Genomic DNA, 20,031 nt, shown 5'->3' on the forward strand with positions numbered 1-20,031 from the left:
TTCCCTTCCTTACCTTTATTAGTCCATCCCTTTTCCCTAACTCCTTCTTCCCCCCCATTGGCTGCCACGTGGCTACCCGTACTTCAAAAATTCAGGTGCCCGTGCAAACCACAGTGGGAGGGTCGATCCATTCGGCTTCTGTGGTTCGGGAGAGGGGATGGATATCCTCCTCCCTTAATTCTGTTTGTGACAATTATGGCATTCCCTGCCTGAGAAAGTACAGTGAACTGACAAATCTTTGCCTCTTAGAAAGAGTAAAATTCGCTCCTCTTAATTCATTATTTTCCTATTTAGTGGAATAGCACTCAAATGCTCAACTGGAAGCAGCACTATACAAATGGCATCTCAAAATGACCAATTCACCATCCCTCCTCCCAGGTCAGGCATCAAAAAGGGTTTTTATTGGACTGCAGAACAAACGTGGCTGTGCTGGTGGTGTTCATATGGAAAGAGAAAGATCAATTGTAGTGGACGCAAACAATACCAAAAGCAAGTAAAAGATCAATGTTGTTGGTTTGGAAAGGTTGGCTTTAATAATGTTATCACCAAAATCATGTGGTTACAAAGTTGTTAGTAAAAAAGCAAACCAAAAAAACTAAATGCATGAGCTGGTTAGATATTCGTTTTCTTTAAAAATGTTTAATATCTTGTACATAAATAACATGTGGCACTAGGGACTACCCTTGAAAAGGTCTCAAAGGATAAATGGAACAAGAGAATATAATTTGTTACACGTGATTATGTTTAGAATATGCAAGGCCTTGGATACAAAAAGGTAAATAAAATCAGCTATACGTGATTTTCAGAAAAGAAAGATTAGGAGCTTAAAATTAAGTGTTGATGTTTCACAAAATAATGTCAATTAAGTGCGCATTTTGAGACCAAAATATCTGGCCTACAAAACGTGCATGCATTAACTTAGCATGACATGGGTCATTCTAAGCACAGCATCCCTTTTGAAAAAGATATCAGCAACATTGTAATTAACTTTTATTACCCCCCCCCGCCCCAAACAAGCAGGTGCGATACAACTTATGTTCTTGGCCAATGGAAGAAAATTCATTGTGGACGAGGCCTTTCAAGATACAAAAATACAACTCTTTTCAGACTGACAAATTTCTCTCAAAGTCTAGGTTTGATACATGATCAAAGGCAGTCCTAGAAGAGCAGCAAAGATCAAAAACAGGGCCCTTTCAAAACCAGGCTGTTTCTGTAATCATACACACAAAGAAATAGTTTTTTTTATCTCCCTCCAAAGGTCCACTGCACCTTTACTTGATGCTAACATTTAAACAAAAACAAAAGGTTCTTCCTGAGGTATAAAAACCCTAATGTAATGAATAAAAACAAAAAACATACTTCAAAGTGCCTTAAGTTATATGGCTTAGTATACAGAAGAACAGCATAGGCAGTAGTTCACAAGCCTTTACACCTTTTCAAATGATATGATGGCATTAGCGAGGAGCATGACAGGTTGGAATACAAAAAGCAACAAAAAAAAAAGGTTGAATACAAAATGAATCCATGTCAACCCTGCACTCTAGCAGACTTATAACCGTTGGGCGATAGTACTAACAAGTGGTTACCAGCTGTAAGAACTGATCAATTACAGCAAGGCGGGAAAAGCATTACAATAACAGCACGTGCCCTTACATGAAAAGAAGTGTGATACAAGTGGAGTGGACAGTCTCATCTGGTGAGCAAGAGAACGTGACCAGTCAGGAGGAGAGTGGGAAGGCTGCAAGCATATTGGTGGGGAGGTTAAAGGATCACACTTCAGCGCCCCCCGATGAAAAGTCCCCATGTCCATTGATCCAAAAAAAAACGTATTTGCCCACTTATCGCATTGCTTTTGATGAGGAGCAATTGCCAGTGTACTCAATATGCTATGTTAATAACGAGAACCCAAAATGTACATAGGCACTCTAACATATACATGGTCAGGATGAGAGATGTATGTCCTTTGATCATGTACTGTGGTGGAGAAACAGGAAGAAGGGACATTTAGTCCACACTCTGGAGCAGTGTGCCACAATCACATGCGCAGCCCATAATAAAGTCAGTTAGGTAGTCACAGCCTATGTAGTTAGTTTTTACCTAACAGATTGACAAACTAAAACATTGGAGGGGTAATAGCACCTGGCTGCCTTTGAGGTTTAATCTCTAGAACGACCTGTTCAAGTGCAGGTGGGACGGATTATTTTTATGCAAATTGTTTACTAAACCCCAGGTGGGCAAGTCTAAAACAAATGTGTGTATTTAAAAGAATGTTTAGACTATACTTTGGACGGAAGCCATTTCGAAACTAATGTCCACTATAAAAACCAAGTGAAGGAAGAAAGCAGGGTTTCTGTGGTTATGTGTAAACATAGATTTCTGGCAAATGGAGAAGGTAAGCGGATTTGGAAGGACGAGAGATGGTCCAAACATCGAAGACATGTCGAGTTCATTCTATGTGAATGTCAGTCCAGCCTCGTTGTACACCTTAAACACTTTCTCAATTGCATTGACGTAGGCAGCTGTTCTAAGGTCCAGTCCCAAGTTATACTTCATGGCAGTGCGCATGATTTGCTGAAAGAAAACAAATGCCAGGGATTAAAGTCGCCCATTGAAACATCAAATTATAACATAATGCAAAGCTATATTAGTCATCAGCCAGTTTACTAAACCAAATGATCAATATAATGGTTAAGCTTGCAAAATTGTATGCGCTCTGCCCCTCCCCCCCTGCCCCAAAACAGGTTAAACACTTTTTTCAAGAAAGTGTAATTCAGACATTGAGATTTTGTATTAAGATATCTGTAAATAACTTTCATATCATAGCAAGATTAAAAATGTTTGACTAAATAATGCAATGTGTCATGTGCCCAGCAAGGACCAGCGTTCCTAGCTTCTACAAAAAGAAGTGCGTTATTCGGCGTTGGGCAAGAATTGATGTAACCCTGTGGGAGACTACACAACCCTGGTCCTCTTGGTATTAGGCAACCCCCCTTTGGTATAGGCCTGTACTACACAAGTTAGAAGTGTGACTGAGCAGCCAGTCTCGTCTCAAGAGGTGTAAATGAACTGTAGAGCTGTAGCAATGAAATCTACCAATACAAGTAGCCAAGTAACACTTCTACTCAAGGTTTTAGTTAAAATAATTATTTAACTGTAGTTTTAATGAGCATTCTTTAAAAAGGACAATGTATGTAGCAATCAAATATACTTTAAAATACTTTTCCAGACTTAATACACAGCTAGTAGATACTCTTTAGAGATGCTTCTTAAAAACTTCCTACACCCGAGGTGACTTCACTAACGACATTTACATATCACTAGTACACTTTGTGGATTCCGAGGTTTGTAGAAAGGACAGGTTAAGGGAAGGATATACAGGTTCTCAGACCATGTGAGCACTTACATTTTGCAATGCAGTCTGGATAAAAACCTTTCCCAGCAATAATAGTTTAAAACCAATGTATCACCTATGAGGGACAGTAAATATCAAAATCAAATGGATTAGAATAGTCTGCATGGAGCCAGGGCAGCCAAAGTCAATTGGAACAAAGTCTATGGAGCTGAGGCACTTCTTAGATAAAGTCTTGCACAAAGTTAGAGAGTTTGTTGAAGAAAAATCACTTGTAGGGTCACAAGCTGGTACACTTGTGAAGGGTAGAGCTGAAATCAACTTTAGCAAAGCAGCTACTGCACGTCTCAACTGAGAAGAGCAAAGCTACAGACGCCGAGGTAAGTACACCAAGTCAGAACAGTACCTTTTGTTAGAAGAGTGGTCCGACTGACTTCTGTCTGGTTGCAGTGATGTTCCTGGGCCTCAGTCGTGGGGACAAGAGGGAGGACACCGGCCGCAGCAATTCGGAGGCCGGCAGCAGCTACAGGGTCTTTTCAGGGCAGCGGCACTCACGGTTTCAGCGCTCGGTAAACCGCACCACCGCAGATCTTGGACACCTGTTGGGCTTCCTTCACTCCTTAAGTGCTGCACTCTGGTGAGGGGGGAAATCTAGCTCTGGTCATCCTGCTTCTGGAGAGTTCTGGAGCTTCTGGCCAGATCATAGACGTTGCACTCTACTACGGATTTCTTGACCCCCCCCTTGCACTCGGTTCCTGCAGCAGCAAAGATGTACAGCCAGTTGGGGAAGGTGGTCCAGTGGAGTTTGTCTCTGGGCTAGTTGGTCGCACTAACCAAAGGGAAGAAGGAACAAGTAAGTTACCTGTAACTGTGGTTCTCCAGCATGGGTCTGGCATGGATTCACATGCGAACCCTCCCACCTGCCCCTCTGCGGCTTTTCACTTGGTCATACTGCCACTTGGCGTGCTACCAAATCTGAGGGTGGCTGCCAGAGGTGGGGTTTAGGGAGAGGGCAGTCATTGGCTGGGGGCAGTATGACCCAGAGATTGGTTACTACTAAGAAAGTCAGATCAGAAACGAAACTGATACTGATTTTTTCTTTACCGAGGGGCAACTTCTCCAGCATGGGGTCTGGCATGGATTCACATGCTCATGAATATTCCCCGTCGTCAGGCTGGGAATCCTCGGTAAAGAAAAATCAGTATCAGTTTCGTATCTGATCAGTCTTTCGTAGTAGTAACCAATCACTGATCTCTGCGTCATACTGACCACAGGCAATGACTGCCATCTCCCTAAGCCCGGCCTCTGGCAGCCATCTTCCGATTTGGTAGCACGTGAAGTGGTAGTATGACCAAATGAAGAGCCGCAGAGGGGTAGGCGGGAGGGTTCGCATGTGAATCCATGCCAGACCCAGGCTGGAGAACAACAGTTACAGGTAAGTAACTTGTTCCTTCTCCAGCATGGGGTCTGGCATGGATTCACATGCTCATGAATATAAGAATACATAGCAGTACACCCTAGACTCCTCCCTGGAATCCCGATCAACGCAGTAGAATCTCGTGAAGGTGTGCGTCAACCTCCACGTAGCAGCCCTGCAGATGTCCAGCAGGGGCACACCAGATAGGAACGCCGTAGTAGCAGCGATCGCTCTGGTCTAATGGGTTCTCGGACGGCCTGGCAGCGGTCGGTTAGCCAACCGGTGGCAGTGCATGATGCAGCCGGAGAGCCATCTGGAAATAGAAGACTTCGAGAGCGCCTTCCCTTGATTCACAGATCCAAAGTTCACAAACAGCTGTGATGTCCTCCGAAAACTCTTTGTGCGGTCCACGTAGAACTTCAGCGCTCTAGCCACATCCAGCGAGTGCAAAGTCCTCTCGGCCGGCGACGAAGGAGACGGGAAGAAAACAGGTAACACCAGGGGCTCGTTAAGCTGGAAGTCCGACGGCACCTTGGGCATAAAGGAGGGGTGCCACCCTCGAGGCATGGAAAGTCAAGTACGGTGCTTTGCAGGATAGGGCCTGGATCTCTCCCACTCGTCGTGCGGAGGTGATGGCCACTAGGAATGCAGTCTTCCACGACACAAACTTCATCAGTGCGGAGTGTATCGGCTCGAATGGGGGCCCCCCATGAGCCTGGTCAGCACCACGTTAAGTTCCCACGCCGGGGCCAGGGCCTTCACCGGCGGGAACGACCAGAACAGTCCTTTCATAAACTCTTTTTCCAGTCGATGGGACCACAGGGACGTCCGTCCTGTGGTTCTGGTATATCTGGAGATCACCGCCAGATGAATCTTAATGGAGGCATGGGCTAGCCCAGCCTTTGCCAGCGATAGCAGGTACGGCAGCACTTGAGGGGCCGTAATCCATAGGGGGGTTGATCTTCTGTGCTCGGCACCAGATAGAGAACCTCTTCCACTTGTGACCGTAGCATTTGAGAGTCGAGGACGCCCTGGCCTTTGCAAGAACCTCTCTGCAGTCGGCCGGTATATGGTACCCTCCAAACTCTAGCGCTGCAGGAGCCAAGCCTGCAGGTTCAGCGACGCCGGGTTGTGGTGGAAGATGGCGCCTCCTTCTCTGGAGAGAAGATCCGCGTCCAACGAACGCTTGATGGATGGGGACGTTGACAAGTCCAGAAGGTCCGGGAACCAGATCTGCCTCGGCCACGCCGGTGCGACGAGGATCATCCTGCACCGGGACCTCTTGAGCTGGTTGATGAGTCGAAGCAGCAACGGCAACAGAGGGAATGCATACAGGTATAGGCCGTCCCAGGGGAACGAGAACGCATCGCCCATGCTTCTCGGCTGGGGAAACCTGCTGGCGAACCTCTGGCACTTAGAGTTCGTCGCTGTTGCTAACAGGTGGATTTGGGGTTTGCCCCATTGTCGGAAGAGTTGATCCACCTGATCCTGGCGCAGCTCCCACTCGTGACATGCGCGCAGCTCCCTGCTGAGCGAGTCAGCAATGGTGTTTCTTTCTCCTGCCAGGTGGCAGGGAACCAGGAACATCCCCTGGGCGACCGCCCAGTGCCACAGATCCTGTGCCTCCTTGGATAGGGCTGGGGATCTGGTGCCTCCCTGCTTCCGTATGTAAAACATTGTCGTGGTGTTGTCCGTGAAGATCCGCACCACCTTGCCCTTGAGCGACGGGAGGAACGATTTGAGAGCCCAGAACACGGCTCGGAGTTCCAGGATGTTAATGTGCAGGAGCTTCTCCTCCGGGAGCCAGAGGCCTCTTGCGTGGAGATCTCCGGTGTGGGCGCCCCAACCTTCCAGGGAAGCGTTCGTCGTCACCGTCTCCTGGTACGCCGGCGTCTGAAAGTCCTTGCCCGCCGTGAGGTGCGCTCGAACGCCCCACCACTGAATCGCCCGCCGGAACACCTTGTTGAGGGGGACCCTGTCTTCGAAGGTGCCCGTCGCCTGCATCCAACGGGCGTCAAGAAATTCTTGAAGAGGGCGCATCTGTAGTCTGCAGAGGCGCACCAGGTAGATGCAAGAGGACATCATCCCCAGGAGGGACTTGATGGACCTCACCCTGGCCACGTCCGTTGCTAGCAGGCGCTGCACTTTGCCCAGAATGGTCTTCGTCCGTTCTTCCGACGGTGCCGCCAGGCGCCTCACTGTATCGAGCTTCGCTCCCAGAAACGGGGCCACCTGCGACGGCACCAGGTGGGACTTTGGGTAATTTATGGCGAATCCCAGGTCTGTGAGTAGCTGGACGGTCCTCGCAGTGTGTTCGACGGCGAGTTCCCTCGTCCTTGAGCGGATGAGCCAGTCGTCCAGGTAGGGGTAGACGTGAATCCCTTGCAGGCGCAGCCGCGCCGCCACAGGTGCTAGGCACTTGGTAAAGACCCTAGGGGCCGACTTCAATCCGAACGGCAGTGCTCTGAATTGGTAGTGGCGTCCCTGGACGACGAACCTGAGGAACTTTCGGTGACTTTTGAGGATGGGAACATGGAAGTATGCATCCTCCAGGTCCAGCGACGATAAAAGTCGCCTTCCTCCAGCTGTCCCAGCACGTGCTGGAGGGTGACCATCCTGAACTTTTGTGACCTGATATATTTGTTCAAACGACAAAGGTCCAGGATGGGGCGACAGCCGCCCGTCTTCTTCCTGACGAGGAAGTACCTTGAGTACACCCCGAAGCCTCTTCGGGACAAGCTCGATGGCGCCTTTCCTGAGCATCGCCCGTACTTCCAACAGCAGTTGCGGGACGTGATTTTCCTTCCTGGCCACAGGTGGAACGTGAGGGCACTTCAGGAATTCGATAGAGTGTCCTCTTGCCAGGGTATCCAGCACCGAACGGTCGGTGGAGATGGACTTCCACACGCCGACGAACTTAGTCAGCCGGCCTCCCACCGGGGTGCTTCGGTGGGGGCCCGAGGCCACGGCTGGTGGTGGCCTTGCCGCCCTGGCCACCTTGCCGATGGCAGCGAGGCAAGACCTGCTTGCCGCGACCCCTGTAGGCCTCCTGAGACGAGGAGCGTGCCGCCTGGCGGTAGGACGACGAGCCACCGCTGGATCCCTTGGAGGCCCCCTGTCTGCCTCCGGAGCTCCGAAAGGGCCGGCGTTGCTGAAGGGCTCCTAGGGCGCGGGCCGTCTCCGTGTCCGTCTTTATGGCTTGGAGGGATTCGTCCACCGCCTTCCCGAACAAGTTGCTGCCGTCGAACGGCATGTCCAACACCCTGGTCTGGACGTCCTGACGGAAGTCGGTCGCACGGAGCCAACCGCGTCGTCATAGGCAAACTCTGTTGCCCAGCTGGCGGAACCCGGTATCGGCAATATCGGTTGCCACCGTTATGGCGTGGTCCGACGCCACCTCGCCTTCTTGAAGTATTTCCAGGGCCTCGGACCGCTTGTCGTCCGGTAGGAAGTCCAATATGGGGGCCAGCTTAAACCAGAGCTCCCTGTCGTAACGGGCCACGATCGCCAGGGCATTGGCCGCTTTGATCGTCGTTGCCGCCGACTAAATGACCCGTCGCCCCATGGCGTCCAACTTCTTTCCCTCGCCGTCCGGAGGGGAATTCGACGTTGAGGCTCCTGACGCTTTCTTCTTCGCCGCCGCCGAGACGACCGAGTCTGGCCTTGGCTGGGCCCTGAGGCACAGGGGAGCGGTCTCGGGGACCCGGTACTTCTTCTCGTACCGGTCCCGTTTGGCTGGTGCCGTGGAGGGGTTCTTGAGTACCGACAGGCCCTCCTCCCAGATGTCATCGATTAGAGGCACCGCGATGACAGTCTTCCTCTTGGCCTCCCGGCGCTGATAGAGGAAACCTTCCTTTTTCTGCTCCTCCGGGCAGAGCTGGAACAATTCGGACGCCCTGGCGATCATGGCGTGGAATGAGCCAATCTCGTCGGGCGGAGAGGCCCGTGCAACGGGAGACCCGTTCCGTCGTCGTCGCCCTCAGAAGCCATCGTCGAGCCCACCACACCGTCATCTCCCGACTCGTGGGAGGATGAGGAGGGAACTGCAGGCCTTACGGGGGCGAGCAGAGGAGAGGGTTGGGTCCTCCGTCGTTTGTTCTGAGGACTTCCCGACGGGCCAGGTTGCGGGTCCTCCGGCCTGGGCCGTGGTAATCTCGTCCTTATCGCAGAGCATAAGGACTGGATCGCAAACAAAATGGCCGCCGAGCTATCTGAGGCCTAGGTTCCGGCTGCGCCGGAAGGGAAGGCTGCTCTTCCTCGCCATCGTCGTCTTCCTCGGTTATCTCCCGAGGATCTTCCTTGCGGGATCGAACCTTCTCGAATTGGACTTCGAGATTCCTCACGACCTCGGTCAGTTCCCCCTCCGAGGCGGACTCCGAGCTCGAGGAGGCTACCGTGCCCCCCCCCCCTTTTCCATCACGGGGGCCATGACGATGGGCTGAAAAGAGGATTCCCTCCTTGGCGGCAGGGAAACTAGTCCCGGAGGCAGTCTCCGCTGGCGGGGTCTCTGCCGGCTTGGCCAGAGTCGCCGCGATCGCCTCGATAGAGGCCTTTTCCTGCTGGGTAGGGGCCTTCACCACCTTAGGTGCAACCTGGGCCTTCTCCTTAGGGGGAGGGGGCGACGCCTCGCTCCCCCTCTCCCGAGATCGGACGGGGCTTCTCCCGAAGCTTACCTGGGGTCTCGGACTTCCTCTTCCCCGAACCGGAGCGCTGGCTCGTGGTTGACTGTGCCGGGGAAGGTGCACCCTGCCTGGGGACCGAAGAGACCGACCTTTCGGCGCACCCGGAGCCAGCGGACTCACATCGCTTGGCCTGGTGTTGGGCCCCCGTCGCCGGGGCGCCCGCACAGGACTTAGAAGCCCGCTCGGACCCTTTCTTCTTCTCACCTGTTGAGCCCTTCTCCAACCAGCTGGCGAGACGGGATCGACGGTCCCTCATGGTCCGCTCCGACAAGTTCTTGCAGAACTGGCAGTCCTTCTCTACATGAGTCTCGTCCCCATGAAGACAGTAGAGGCATCGCGAATGTTCGTCCTCCTTAAACACATTCTGCAGCCCGCATCCAGGGCAGCTGCGAAACAGCTTGGGTCCGGGTGACTAACTCGCGTCCTGGGCCATCTCGAAGTAGGCCGCAAATCTTCTGGAATCCTCCAAAAGGTTGATTCGACGAAATCTTCACCCTTGAGGGGCGTAGGAAAATCCTGCAACAGGTACCCGTTAACGGGAGTAGAAACGGTGGAGCTTGAGGCTCGATTAACCGAAAAAATGTGAAAATTCACCTGAAAAAGCGCGAAACACGCAGCATAAGCTCGAGAGCTAAGCACGAGGACTCCCAACACTTGAACGTGCGGTAAAAATCTGAAGATGGCTGCCAGAGGCGGGGCTTAGGGAGATGGCAGTCATTGGCTGTGGTTAGTATGACGCAGAGATCAGTGATTGGTTACTACTACGAAAGACAGATCAGAAACGAAACTGATACAGATTTTTCTTTACCGAGGATTCCCAGCCTGACGACGGGGAATATTCATGAGCATGTGAATCCATGCCAGACCCCATGCTGGAGAAGTTGCCCCTTCCGGCGCTTCTCTTGTCGATTAGAAAAAAGATTTTCAGCACAGCAGCAGGGCTTCACCAGGCAAATCAAAGGTCTAGGAGGATGCAGCAAGCTTCGTTCACAGTTTCGTCGGGTTGATCTTCCCAGTCGTCGACTCTGCCTCTAGTTCCAAATCACTTGCCTTTTCAGCAGGTTTCTCACATTCATACACAGCCTAGCTGTCACTCCAACTGCAGGGAGGCTGTCCTGAAAGGACAGCCAGCCAATCGGGAATGGGTGCATTCAGGTTTCCCTAGAGACAAAAGGACAGTGAAGTTTCAGGCACCTCCCTCCGTGCCCTTTCAGGCGCACTGGAGCCCGAGGCGCGTTTCAGTACCAACACTTGCCAAAGGCAAAACGAATAAAAGGCTCACACCTGGCTTGGCGCGCACAGTAAAAACAAGCAAGACCTCAAACACAATGGTCAACCATGGGTGCTATCCTGCAGCTGAGGATTCAGCCTGTTGTAGAAAAGCACAATGGTAGGAAAATTAAACCATTGCCACCAGCCAATTAAACAAGTGAAGGTAACATACAAAATGTTACACGAGTAGGTAGGATAAGGGGCTAAGTAACCCCCCAGCACTCAACATAAGATGGTGTCTGCTGGACCTACAAAGAGAAAAGGTAAGTAAAGTCAATTTCACTTTACTATTCTTGGGAACAGTAGTTCACACAAGAAAAGGTATTTGAACCTTATGAGAAATCTAAAGGATTTCTCAGTGCACTGCATTGAAGGTGCTGTGCGTCACCCTAAAAAAAATAGATGCCTATGGAGTTTGTCAGACTCCAAAATACAAAGTAAACACATAATCCAAATCAGGTCAAGCACATGAGAGAGTGGGAATAAATGGCTCACTCACTCTAGAGTTACAATTAAAAAGTCCTAAAGTCTAGCAAAAGAGCTGGGGGTCTCCAAAGTTGAAGGGAATTAGCACAGAAATGATAATTAACACACTGCCCATATTTATTTTTGCACCACTTTAATGATTAGGTTAGCTCTTGCTCAAAAACTGTTGTAAAATGGCTATGCATCCAAAGCTCCAGTTTATAGAACGTTTTTAACCATGCTAATTGCCAAAGTTGATACTCAAAACGTGTTTAACTATTTAGGTATAGTTAATGTTTTTTTATTTTTAACCAATAAGAATTCTGGCTCTTTAATGATAGAAGAACAAGTTACTTCTTACCTTGTAACGCTCTTTCGATGGGATGTTCCTCCGACGTATTCCTTATCTTTGATAATTCGTCTCCAGCTTGCTGGCCTCGGAATTTTTTTCTCTTTAGAGGGCGCTGCACGTCGACGTCCGCCGAGTCGATGTCCCTCGACAGCCACTGTATCGGCGCCGACGTCACCATGGCCATAAATAGCCACGCGCGGCGTCCGTTGCTCAGTTCCGTTTTGTAGCATAAGATAAACCTGAATTGGTTGTTGACCTTGAAGAGTAAGCTGCAACCACAAGGGAAGTATTACTGCGAGGATGGATGGGAGGGGCGATAAGGAATATGTCGGAGGAAAATCCCATCAAAAGAACGTTACAAGGTAAGCAGTAACTTGTTCTTGGAAGGGATTGTGTCCTCCGACGTTTTCCTCATCTTTGATAGACTCCCATAGCAGTGGCATGCAATTGGAGGTGGGAGTAATGATGTCATGCATCCCTTTTAGGAATGAACCGAATGTAATACGGCTTTGCCAAACCTGGTCTCTTGACTAGTGGAGGAATCCACGTTGCAAAATTGTGAATGTATGTCCGGACGACCAGGTGGCAGCCGCACATATGTCTCAGACTGGTACCCCTTTTTGGAGGGCCGAAGAGGCTGCGATACCCCTGGTTGAATGAGCCCTAAGATTGTGGGGAGGCTCTTTCCCTGCCAGTTTGTAACATTGCAGAATGGCCAAAATAATCCACCTGGAAATGGTCTGTTTTGTTATGGGTAGTCCCAACTTGTGACCTGAGTATCCTACAAACAGTTGGTCTGCTTGCCTAATCCTAGCCAGTCTGCTGATGTAAAAGCTCAGAGTTCGCATTGGGTCCAGCCTATGTAGCTTTTCTTCCTCTTTACCCGGATGGGGAGGAGGGTAGAACGAAGGTAAGGTAATTTTCTGAGTGAAATGAAATTCAGAAACCACCTTTGGGAGGAAATTAGGCTTCACATGTAGGAAAATTTTGTCCTTATGGAAAATTGTATTGGGGGGGGGGGGGGGCTTACAAGAGCTTGTAATTCGCTCACCCTCCTAGCAGATGTTAGTGCTACCAATAGGATAGTTTTAAGAGTGAGAAATCTCAGCGAACAAGAGTGGAGTGGTTCGAATGGAGTACCCATTAGGAAATGTAAGACTAAATTTAAGTCCCATAAGGGAACTTGGAATGGTCTTGGCGGATAAACATTAGTTAATCCCCTGAGAAATTGTATTACTAGAGGTAGTTTGAAATACGATGGTTCCTCCGCAGTGCGCTTGAAGATTGAAAGCGCTGCGAGATAGCCTTTTACAGTGCCAACTTGAAGGCCTGAGTTTGCCAAGTAGAGTAGAAACGATAACACTGTTGGTGTACCACATGAAAAAGGGTGGATATTCCTTTCTCTACACCAGCTGCAAAATGTGTTCCAATGGCAGCAGTATAAAGACTTTGTTGCTGGCCTTCTGGCCGAAAGCAACACCTCCATGACGTCATCAGGGAGGTTCAAATCCTTGTACCTCACCCTTTCAGAAGCCAAGCGTGAAGGTTGAGGGTTCTGATGTGTGGATGGAGAACCTGACCTCCCTCCTGTGATAGAAGATTCTCTTTCAGTGGAAGACGGATTGGAGGACAGATGGACATATCTAGAATATCCGGGTACCACGTTCTCCTGGCCCAGTCTGGGGCAATTCGGATCATGGTTTTCCAGAATCTTCTCAACCTCCTGATCATTTGAGGAATAACTGGGACTGGTGGAAACGCGTAAAGGAGTGGGAACTCCCAGTCCACTACGAACGTGTCCCCTAGAGCTCCTCTCGGGGGAAATTCCCTTGAACAGAACAGATCGCAATTCCCGTCGGTGCTGGTGGCGAACAGATCCACCTGAGGGGTTCCCCAAAGGGCGAAGATCTCTTGAAGGACTTCCTGAGCTAGCTCCCACTCGTGGGAGACTGTGCTCTGCCTACTCAGAGCGTCTGCTGTCAAGTTCTTCTCTCCGGCTAGGTGGACTGCCGATAGAGATTCCTCCCTGAATTGCCCAAAACCAGAGCTGCATTGCCTCTCTGCACAGTGGCAGTGACCCTACGCCTCCTCTTTTGTTGAGGTAGTTCATGGCCACCGTGTTGTCCGTCATTATCAGGACATTTCTCCCCTGTACTGATGGCAGGAAAGCTTTCAGCGCTAGTCTGATCGCTCTCAGCTCTAATAGGTTGATGTAAAGTCTGGACTCCGATGGAGACCAACGACCGCTGATGGTCAAGACGTTGGCATGGGCTCCCCACGCCGTGAGTGAGGCATCTGTGACTACTGTTATCTCCGGCCATGGTTGCCAAAACAGTTCTCCTTTCAAGATGTTCTCTGGATAGGCCCACCATTGAAGGTCGTGGGCTACCTTGTCCGGAATCCGGAGGAAATCTGTCATTCTCCCTGAGAATTGCGACCACTGAGTTCTCATTGCCCACTGAAGAGATCTCATTCTCAGGCGAGCCTCTGGCAAAAGGAAGATGCAGGATGCCATGAGGCCTAGCAACCTCAAAAAGTCGAAGGCTGGGAGACGTTGGGCATTTTGAAACTTGTTGACCATCTGCAGAATATCTTGAGCCCTCACCTCTGGTGGCGAGGATTTTCCCAGGGAAGTGTCCAGGACGGCTCCAATGAACTGGAGTCTCTGATGGCATCATCTGTGACTTCTTTAAATTGAGGGAGAAGCCCAGTTTGTGAAGGAAGTGGCAGACATAATCTAGCTGGATCTGAGCTTGTTCCGAAGATACAGCCCTGATCAGGCAATCGTCCAGGTAGGGGTAGACGTGGATCCCTTCCCTCCTTAGACTTCCAGCCACTACCGACATTAGCTTGGTGAAGACCCTCGGGGCGGAAGTCAGCCCAAATGGCAGAACTCGAAAATTGATAGAGAGTCGCCAATTGCGAACCTCAGGTATTTCCTGTGTTTGAGATGGATTGGCACATGGAAATAAGCATCCTGAAGGTCCAGAGATACCAGCCAGTCCTGGAGTTGGAGGGGCCTGAAAGATCTGAGAGAGAGTTACCATCTTGAACTTGTCCTTCCTGAGGAACTTGTTCAATTCTCGTAAGTCCTGGATGGGACTCAGTCCTCCGTCCTTCTTTGGTATGAGAAAGTAGGGGGAGTACCAGCCCTTGTTCCTGTCTGCTACAGGTACCGGTTCTATGGCACCTTTCTCTAGCAGGTCTATAATTTCCTGCAAGAGGAGCGGATCTGGAACTTTTAGAGAGCTGTGCCCCGGTGGATGACTCTGAGGGATGTGTAGAAATGGTAGGCAGTAACTCTGGGCAACTGTCTCCAATGCCCAAGCATCTGAGGTAATAGCCTGCCATTCCGTCAGATGGTGAGTTAACCTGCCCCCTACAGGTGTCTTGTGTGGAAACACCACAGAGTGGTTTGGGGGCGGCTGATGCAGATGCCGAGGGTAAAGAGGCACCTGCTGCGGCTTTAGTATTTTTGACCCATCCACCTCGGGTGGATCTCCTTTGGCCCCTTTGAGCCGGCTGTCCTCTGCCTTTCCCGAATGCAGAATAATAGCGAAAGGACTTTCCTCTCCCAGAGGTTCCTGAGGGGCGAAAAGGAGTTTGGTGGATTGCAGCTCCTAAAGATTTTGCCGCTGCTTTAGATGTCTGCAACTTTTCCAGACTCATCAGCCTTTTTACCGAATAAAGAAGAGCCGTCAAAGGGCATATTCAAAAGTCTGGCCTGTACATCTGGAGCAAAGCCAGACTTTCGCAACCACACATGCCTGCGGATAGTCGTACTTGCTGCCATGGCCCTGCTGATACTGTCGGCAGAATCGATGCCAGTTTGAAGTGACGCGCACATGCCATCCTTGCCATCTTTAATGATGTTAAGGAAGGCTTTCCTTTCCTCTCCTTCCGGTATGCAGTCAGCCGCTGATGAAGCACACTCCCACAGTGTGTGACTGAAACTGGCGAGCGTACAGGTGGCGTTGGTGGACTTCAACGCCATACTACAAGCAGAAAAGACTTTTTGCCATAGAATCGTACCTTTTGTCATCTCTATCCTGTGGGACAGTAGGGTAAGCGGATCTGCTGATTGATGAAGTTGCTGCTTGAACCACCAGGCTCTCTGGAGTCGGGTGTTTTGCTAAGTATTCAGGGTCAGCCGCAGCTACCCTATACTTGGCTGACAATCTTTTATTGACTGCAGGGATAACAGGAGTTTCCCAATTAGATGAAATCTTCCTTTGCAAGGCTGCATGGAAGGGGACCACAGGATCCTCCTGTGGACCTTTGTCTAGTACGTCTGTCAGGTCATCCTGTTGATAAACGGGTGAAGGCGCAGACCAACCCATAAATTCAATAATCCTTGCCATCAAAGTTCTATAGGGTGTTTCGGCATGCTCGCCTGGGTCTGGTTTGAAAAATTCCACTTCTGGGGAAGTGTCCAGCCCACTTGCCTCATGTAATGATTCCTGTAGGTCTTTCAACCTTCTTTCCTCAGAGGTAAAATCCTCTGAAACCGGTAGTGTGGTCCTCTGCAACCCGAAGGTTTCCTGGTCAGAATCCTCCCCTTCTTCATAGATTGAAGATAATCCGGGGTACTCTGACCTCGGAAATGGTGTAAAACCCATTTCTAAGGCAGAAGGAGCCAAACTCGTCATTATTGGGCGAGAAACTGTCGATGTCGGCGACGCCGATGTGCCAGGCTTTGAAGGCGCTGAGAAAGGCGTCGAGAAAACTGGAAGCGGCCTCGAAGAACTCGGGAGGATCTGGATCCTACTCGAGGATGTCGACGACTGTCTCGGCGTCGTGCCGGAGGCTCTTGGTATCACCGTTGGCTGTGAAGTAGGCGTAGTTTTCTCTTTCATCGGCGAAACCTTCGACAACAGCGTCGATGGCGCCGATCCATGCGTCGATGGGATCTTTGACGATGGTGGCGAAGATGGTGCCTTCTTACCCGATGGCCCGTGGAGCTCTCGGGTGGACTTTCGCCGGGTGCAGCGACTCGTGGCGTTTCTACTATTTGGGTTTTTCACCCAGGGTATCACCCTCAGCTGTCTTCGAAGGGGTCGAGGCCGCTTTCTCGAAGACGCTTAGCATTTTCTTCCTGAATTCCTTCCACTCAGCCCGAGAGCTGTGTTTTGTGGGGCAGGAGACCCTTTCTGGGGAAACAGAAGATGACGAGGAAGGGGATCTTCGACGTCTCTCCTTTGAGTGTCTAGATCTCGACGAATGGTGGAAGCTACTTCCAGACCTAGAATGGGAATGCTTTCGACGGCGAGGAGACAAATTCCTCGGCGGAAGAAACTTTCGATGAGGTTTTGACTGACTTGCCTCTCTCGAGCTTCCCCTTGCACTCCTTCAAGGCTTTCGCCGTCATGGACATGCAGTCCTCACACTCCGAACAATGGTGCTCGACTCCCAAGCACCACAAGCAGATCCTGTGTGGATATGTTATCGACATTTTCTTACCGCAGTCTCGACATTTTTTAAAGCCAGACCGCCGAGTCGTCGGTTCCGATGAAGAAGCCATCGAGAACGAGTTGGTATTTGAGTAAATATAAGAGGGTTTATCTGACTGAACAATGATATTCCAAGGCCCCGCGAAGCGCGGAAAAACGGAACTGAGCAACGGACGCCGTGCGTGGCTATTTATGGGCATGGTGACGTCGGCACCGATACGGGGCTGTCGAGGGACATCGAATCGGCGGACGTCGACGCGCAGCGCCCTCTACAGAGTAACATTTATGCATCCAAAAATAAAATCTTTATTCTTGAACTTGACTGTTACTTTCATTAAATAGCTAGTCATACTAATGCAACAGAGCAAAATGTTCCATTACTACCAAATCAAACTAAATGTTCAATCTCCAATAAAAAGGAAACATTTATTTTTGGAAAGACGAGGAAGGTATGATAGTTTTGGGGTTTGTATGGACCGCACAGAAGTGTGTGTAGCTTTTAAGTTAGTTGGTGTAAAGGAAGAGGTAATGCATTTTAAGGAGGATATTTTTTGGAGACCCCTGCCCCTTATCTGTCACCATTCTATGGGTAGTTGTGTTGTTGGCGAAATTACTGACTGTAATGATCTTTCTATGGATTCTTCTCTGCCGATTCCTCATCTTGACAGATCCTCATGTGATATATGGGATACATTACTCACCGTAATCGTATTTCTGATGCTTGTATCTGCTTAGATTCACATGCTGTGCATAGGCCGACATCTAGTGGAAGCTGCGGAGTATTACAGTTTGTTTTTCGAAAGTCGAAAATGGGCGTCGACACAGGCGTGCCAGTAATACTATCCCTAGTGTGACGTCCACTGTACCCAAGATCCCTCACGCGTGTAGGATCCTCAGATTGTATTTTTTCTGACATGAGGAAGCATGAGGAGTAGCGTGAGTACAGATAATCCAAGCAGATAGACAGAAAAGGTAAGACTACAAGCAATCATGCGCCTTCTCTCGGAGGGGAGGAAGGGTGGGTCGCATGTGAATCTAAGCAGATACAAGCATCAGAAATACGATTACGGTGAGTAATGTATCCCTTCTGAGGCTTGTGGAATCTGCTTAGATCACATGCTGTGCATAGATTAGCGAGCAGTACCAGAAGAAGGAGGTGGGATGTGAGAAGGGTCATGAGCAAACAGGTGTCTTAGAACCGCTTGTCCCACTTGTGTATCTGTCTTGGAATGAGTGTCAATGCAGTAATGCTGAGTAAAAGTGTGAATAGAGCTCCAAGTAGCCGCTTTGCAAATGGTGTCGAGGGGAACATTTGCAATGAAAGCCAGAGTGGCACCAATGCCTCTAGTAGAGTGGGCCCTTGGCGTAAAAGGCAGAGTCTTGTCAGAAAGAGAGTAACACAGCTGTATACAGTTGATAATCCACTTCGAGATAGCGCCCTTAGAGACGCGATCCCCCTCTCTGCCTGTAGCTACGGAGACAAACAGTTGATCTGTTTTCCTTAGCGGTCTGGTTTTATTTACATAGTATAGGACCGCCCTACGCACATCTAGGGTGTGTAGTTTCACCTCAGCCGAGCTTTGCGGGTTCTGGAAGAAAGCCGGAAGCTCGATGGACTGGTTTACATGGAACTTGGATATGAATTTAGGTGAGAACCTAGGGTGTGTGCGTAAAACCAGTTTGTCCTTGTGGATAGTAAAGAAAGGATCCTGCACTGACAGAGCCTGAATTTCACTGACCCTTCTTATGGAGGTAATGGCTACTAAGAAGGCCGTTTTATAAGTCAGGTGTTTGAGACTACTTTTATGCATGGGTTCGAATGGGGGTCCCATGAGCTTAGCTAGCACCACGTTGAGGTCCCATCCTGGCGGTGGGTTCGAAATAGGAGGGTGAAGTCTCTTTACTCCTTCCATGAAGGCTTTAACCACTGGTACTTTCCACCACGAGACCTTGTTATGGGATGTGGTGTAAGCCGAGAGGGCTGCCAGGTGTACTTTCAGCGAGTTAAAAACCAACCCTGCATCCAGCAGGTGGAGCATGTATGTCACAACGTTGGAAGGAGTGCAATCAACCGGGTTGATTTGTTTATTCTGGCACCAGATAACGAATCTTTTCCACTTATCAAAGTAACAGTGCCTTGTATTTGGTTTCCTGGACTCCTTTAGAATGTCCATACACCTCTGTGGTAATTTGAGATGTCCAAACTCTATGACTTCAGGAGCCATGCTGCTAGGTTCATAGAGTTGGGTTCCTGATGCACTGTTTGACCCTGTTGCTGGGACAGTAGGTTGTACCAGGCTGGGAGTCTGATGGGTTCGCACACCGCCATCCTGCGTAGGTGTGGAAACCATGGTTGTCTCGCCCACATGGGAGCAACTAGGATGAGCGTCATAGATTCCTTGTTCATCTTGTACACCACCTTCCTGATGAGAGGAGTTGGTGGAAAAGCGTACGCAAACATCCCTGACCAGTTCATCCACAGGGCATTCCCTTGGGAGTCCGGCTGGGGGAACCTGGATGCAAATCCTGGGCATTGTTTGTTTTCGCTTGTGGCGAATAGGTCTATAGTGGGGAAACCCCACTGAGAGAAGAGATCTTCTACTACGTCTCTGTGAAGGACCCATTCGTGTTCTTCTGGGAGGGAGTTTCTGCTTAGAGCATCCGCTAGGGAATTGAGCTCCCCTGGAACATGTTGCGATGACAGGAAGATGTTCCGTCTGAGTGCCCATATCCATATTTTCTGGGCAAGCTTGGACAGATTTGGCGAACGAGTCCCCCCTTGCTTGTTCAGATAGAACATGGCTGTCGTGCTGTCCGTCCTGATCTGCACCGACAAGTTCAGTAGATGGGGCTCGAACGCCCTTAGCGCTCGGAATACTGCCAGAAGCTCTAGCAGATTGATGTGGTTCTTGGCTACTGAGTGAGACCAGAGACCCTGAGCTGTGTGGTGGAGATGGTGAGCTCCCCACCCAGTCAGGCATGCATCTGTAGTCACCACGGCTTGTACTTCGGGATCGTAAAAGGGTTTCCCCTTTGCGAGATTC

The 20,031-nt window shown here is 50.0% G+C and overlaps 1 protein-coding gene across 1 annotated transcript in view; it reads right to left on the reverse strand.

Annotated features, from left to right (window-relative positions):
- Positions 1 to 507: 507 nt before the first annotated feature.
- The window catches only part of GLUD1 (glutamate dehydrogenase 1), a 501,976-nt gene continuing 482,452 nt past the window's right edge, over positions 508 to 20,031 (reverse strand). The window contains exon 13 of the mRNA XM_069610788.1: positions 508 to 2,571. Within this exon, the coding sequence (XP_069466889.1) occupies positions 2,452 to 2,571 (120 nt within the window). The 3' untranslated portion in view covers positions 508 to 2,451. The remainder of the gene's footprint in view (positions 2,572 to 20,031) is intronic.

Source organism: Ambystoma mexicanum, chromosome 8 (genome assembly GCF_040938575.1).
Source record: "Ambystoma mexicanum isolate Mex_15411 chromosome 8, UKY_AmexF1_1, whole genome shotgun sequence".
NCBI classification, from domain to species: Eukaryota; Metazoa; Chordata; class Amphibia; order Caudata; family Ambystomatidae; genus Ambystoma; species Ambystoma mexicanum.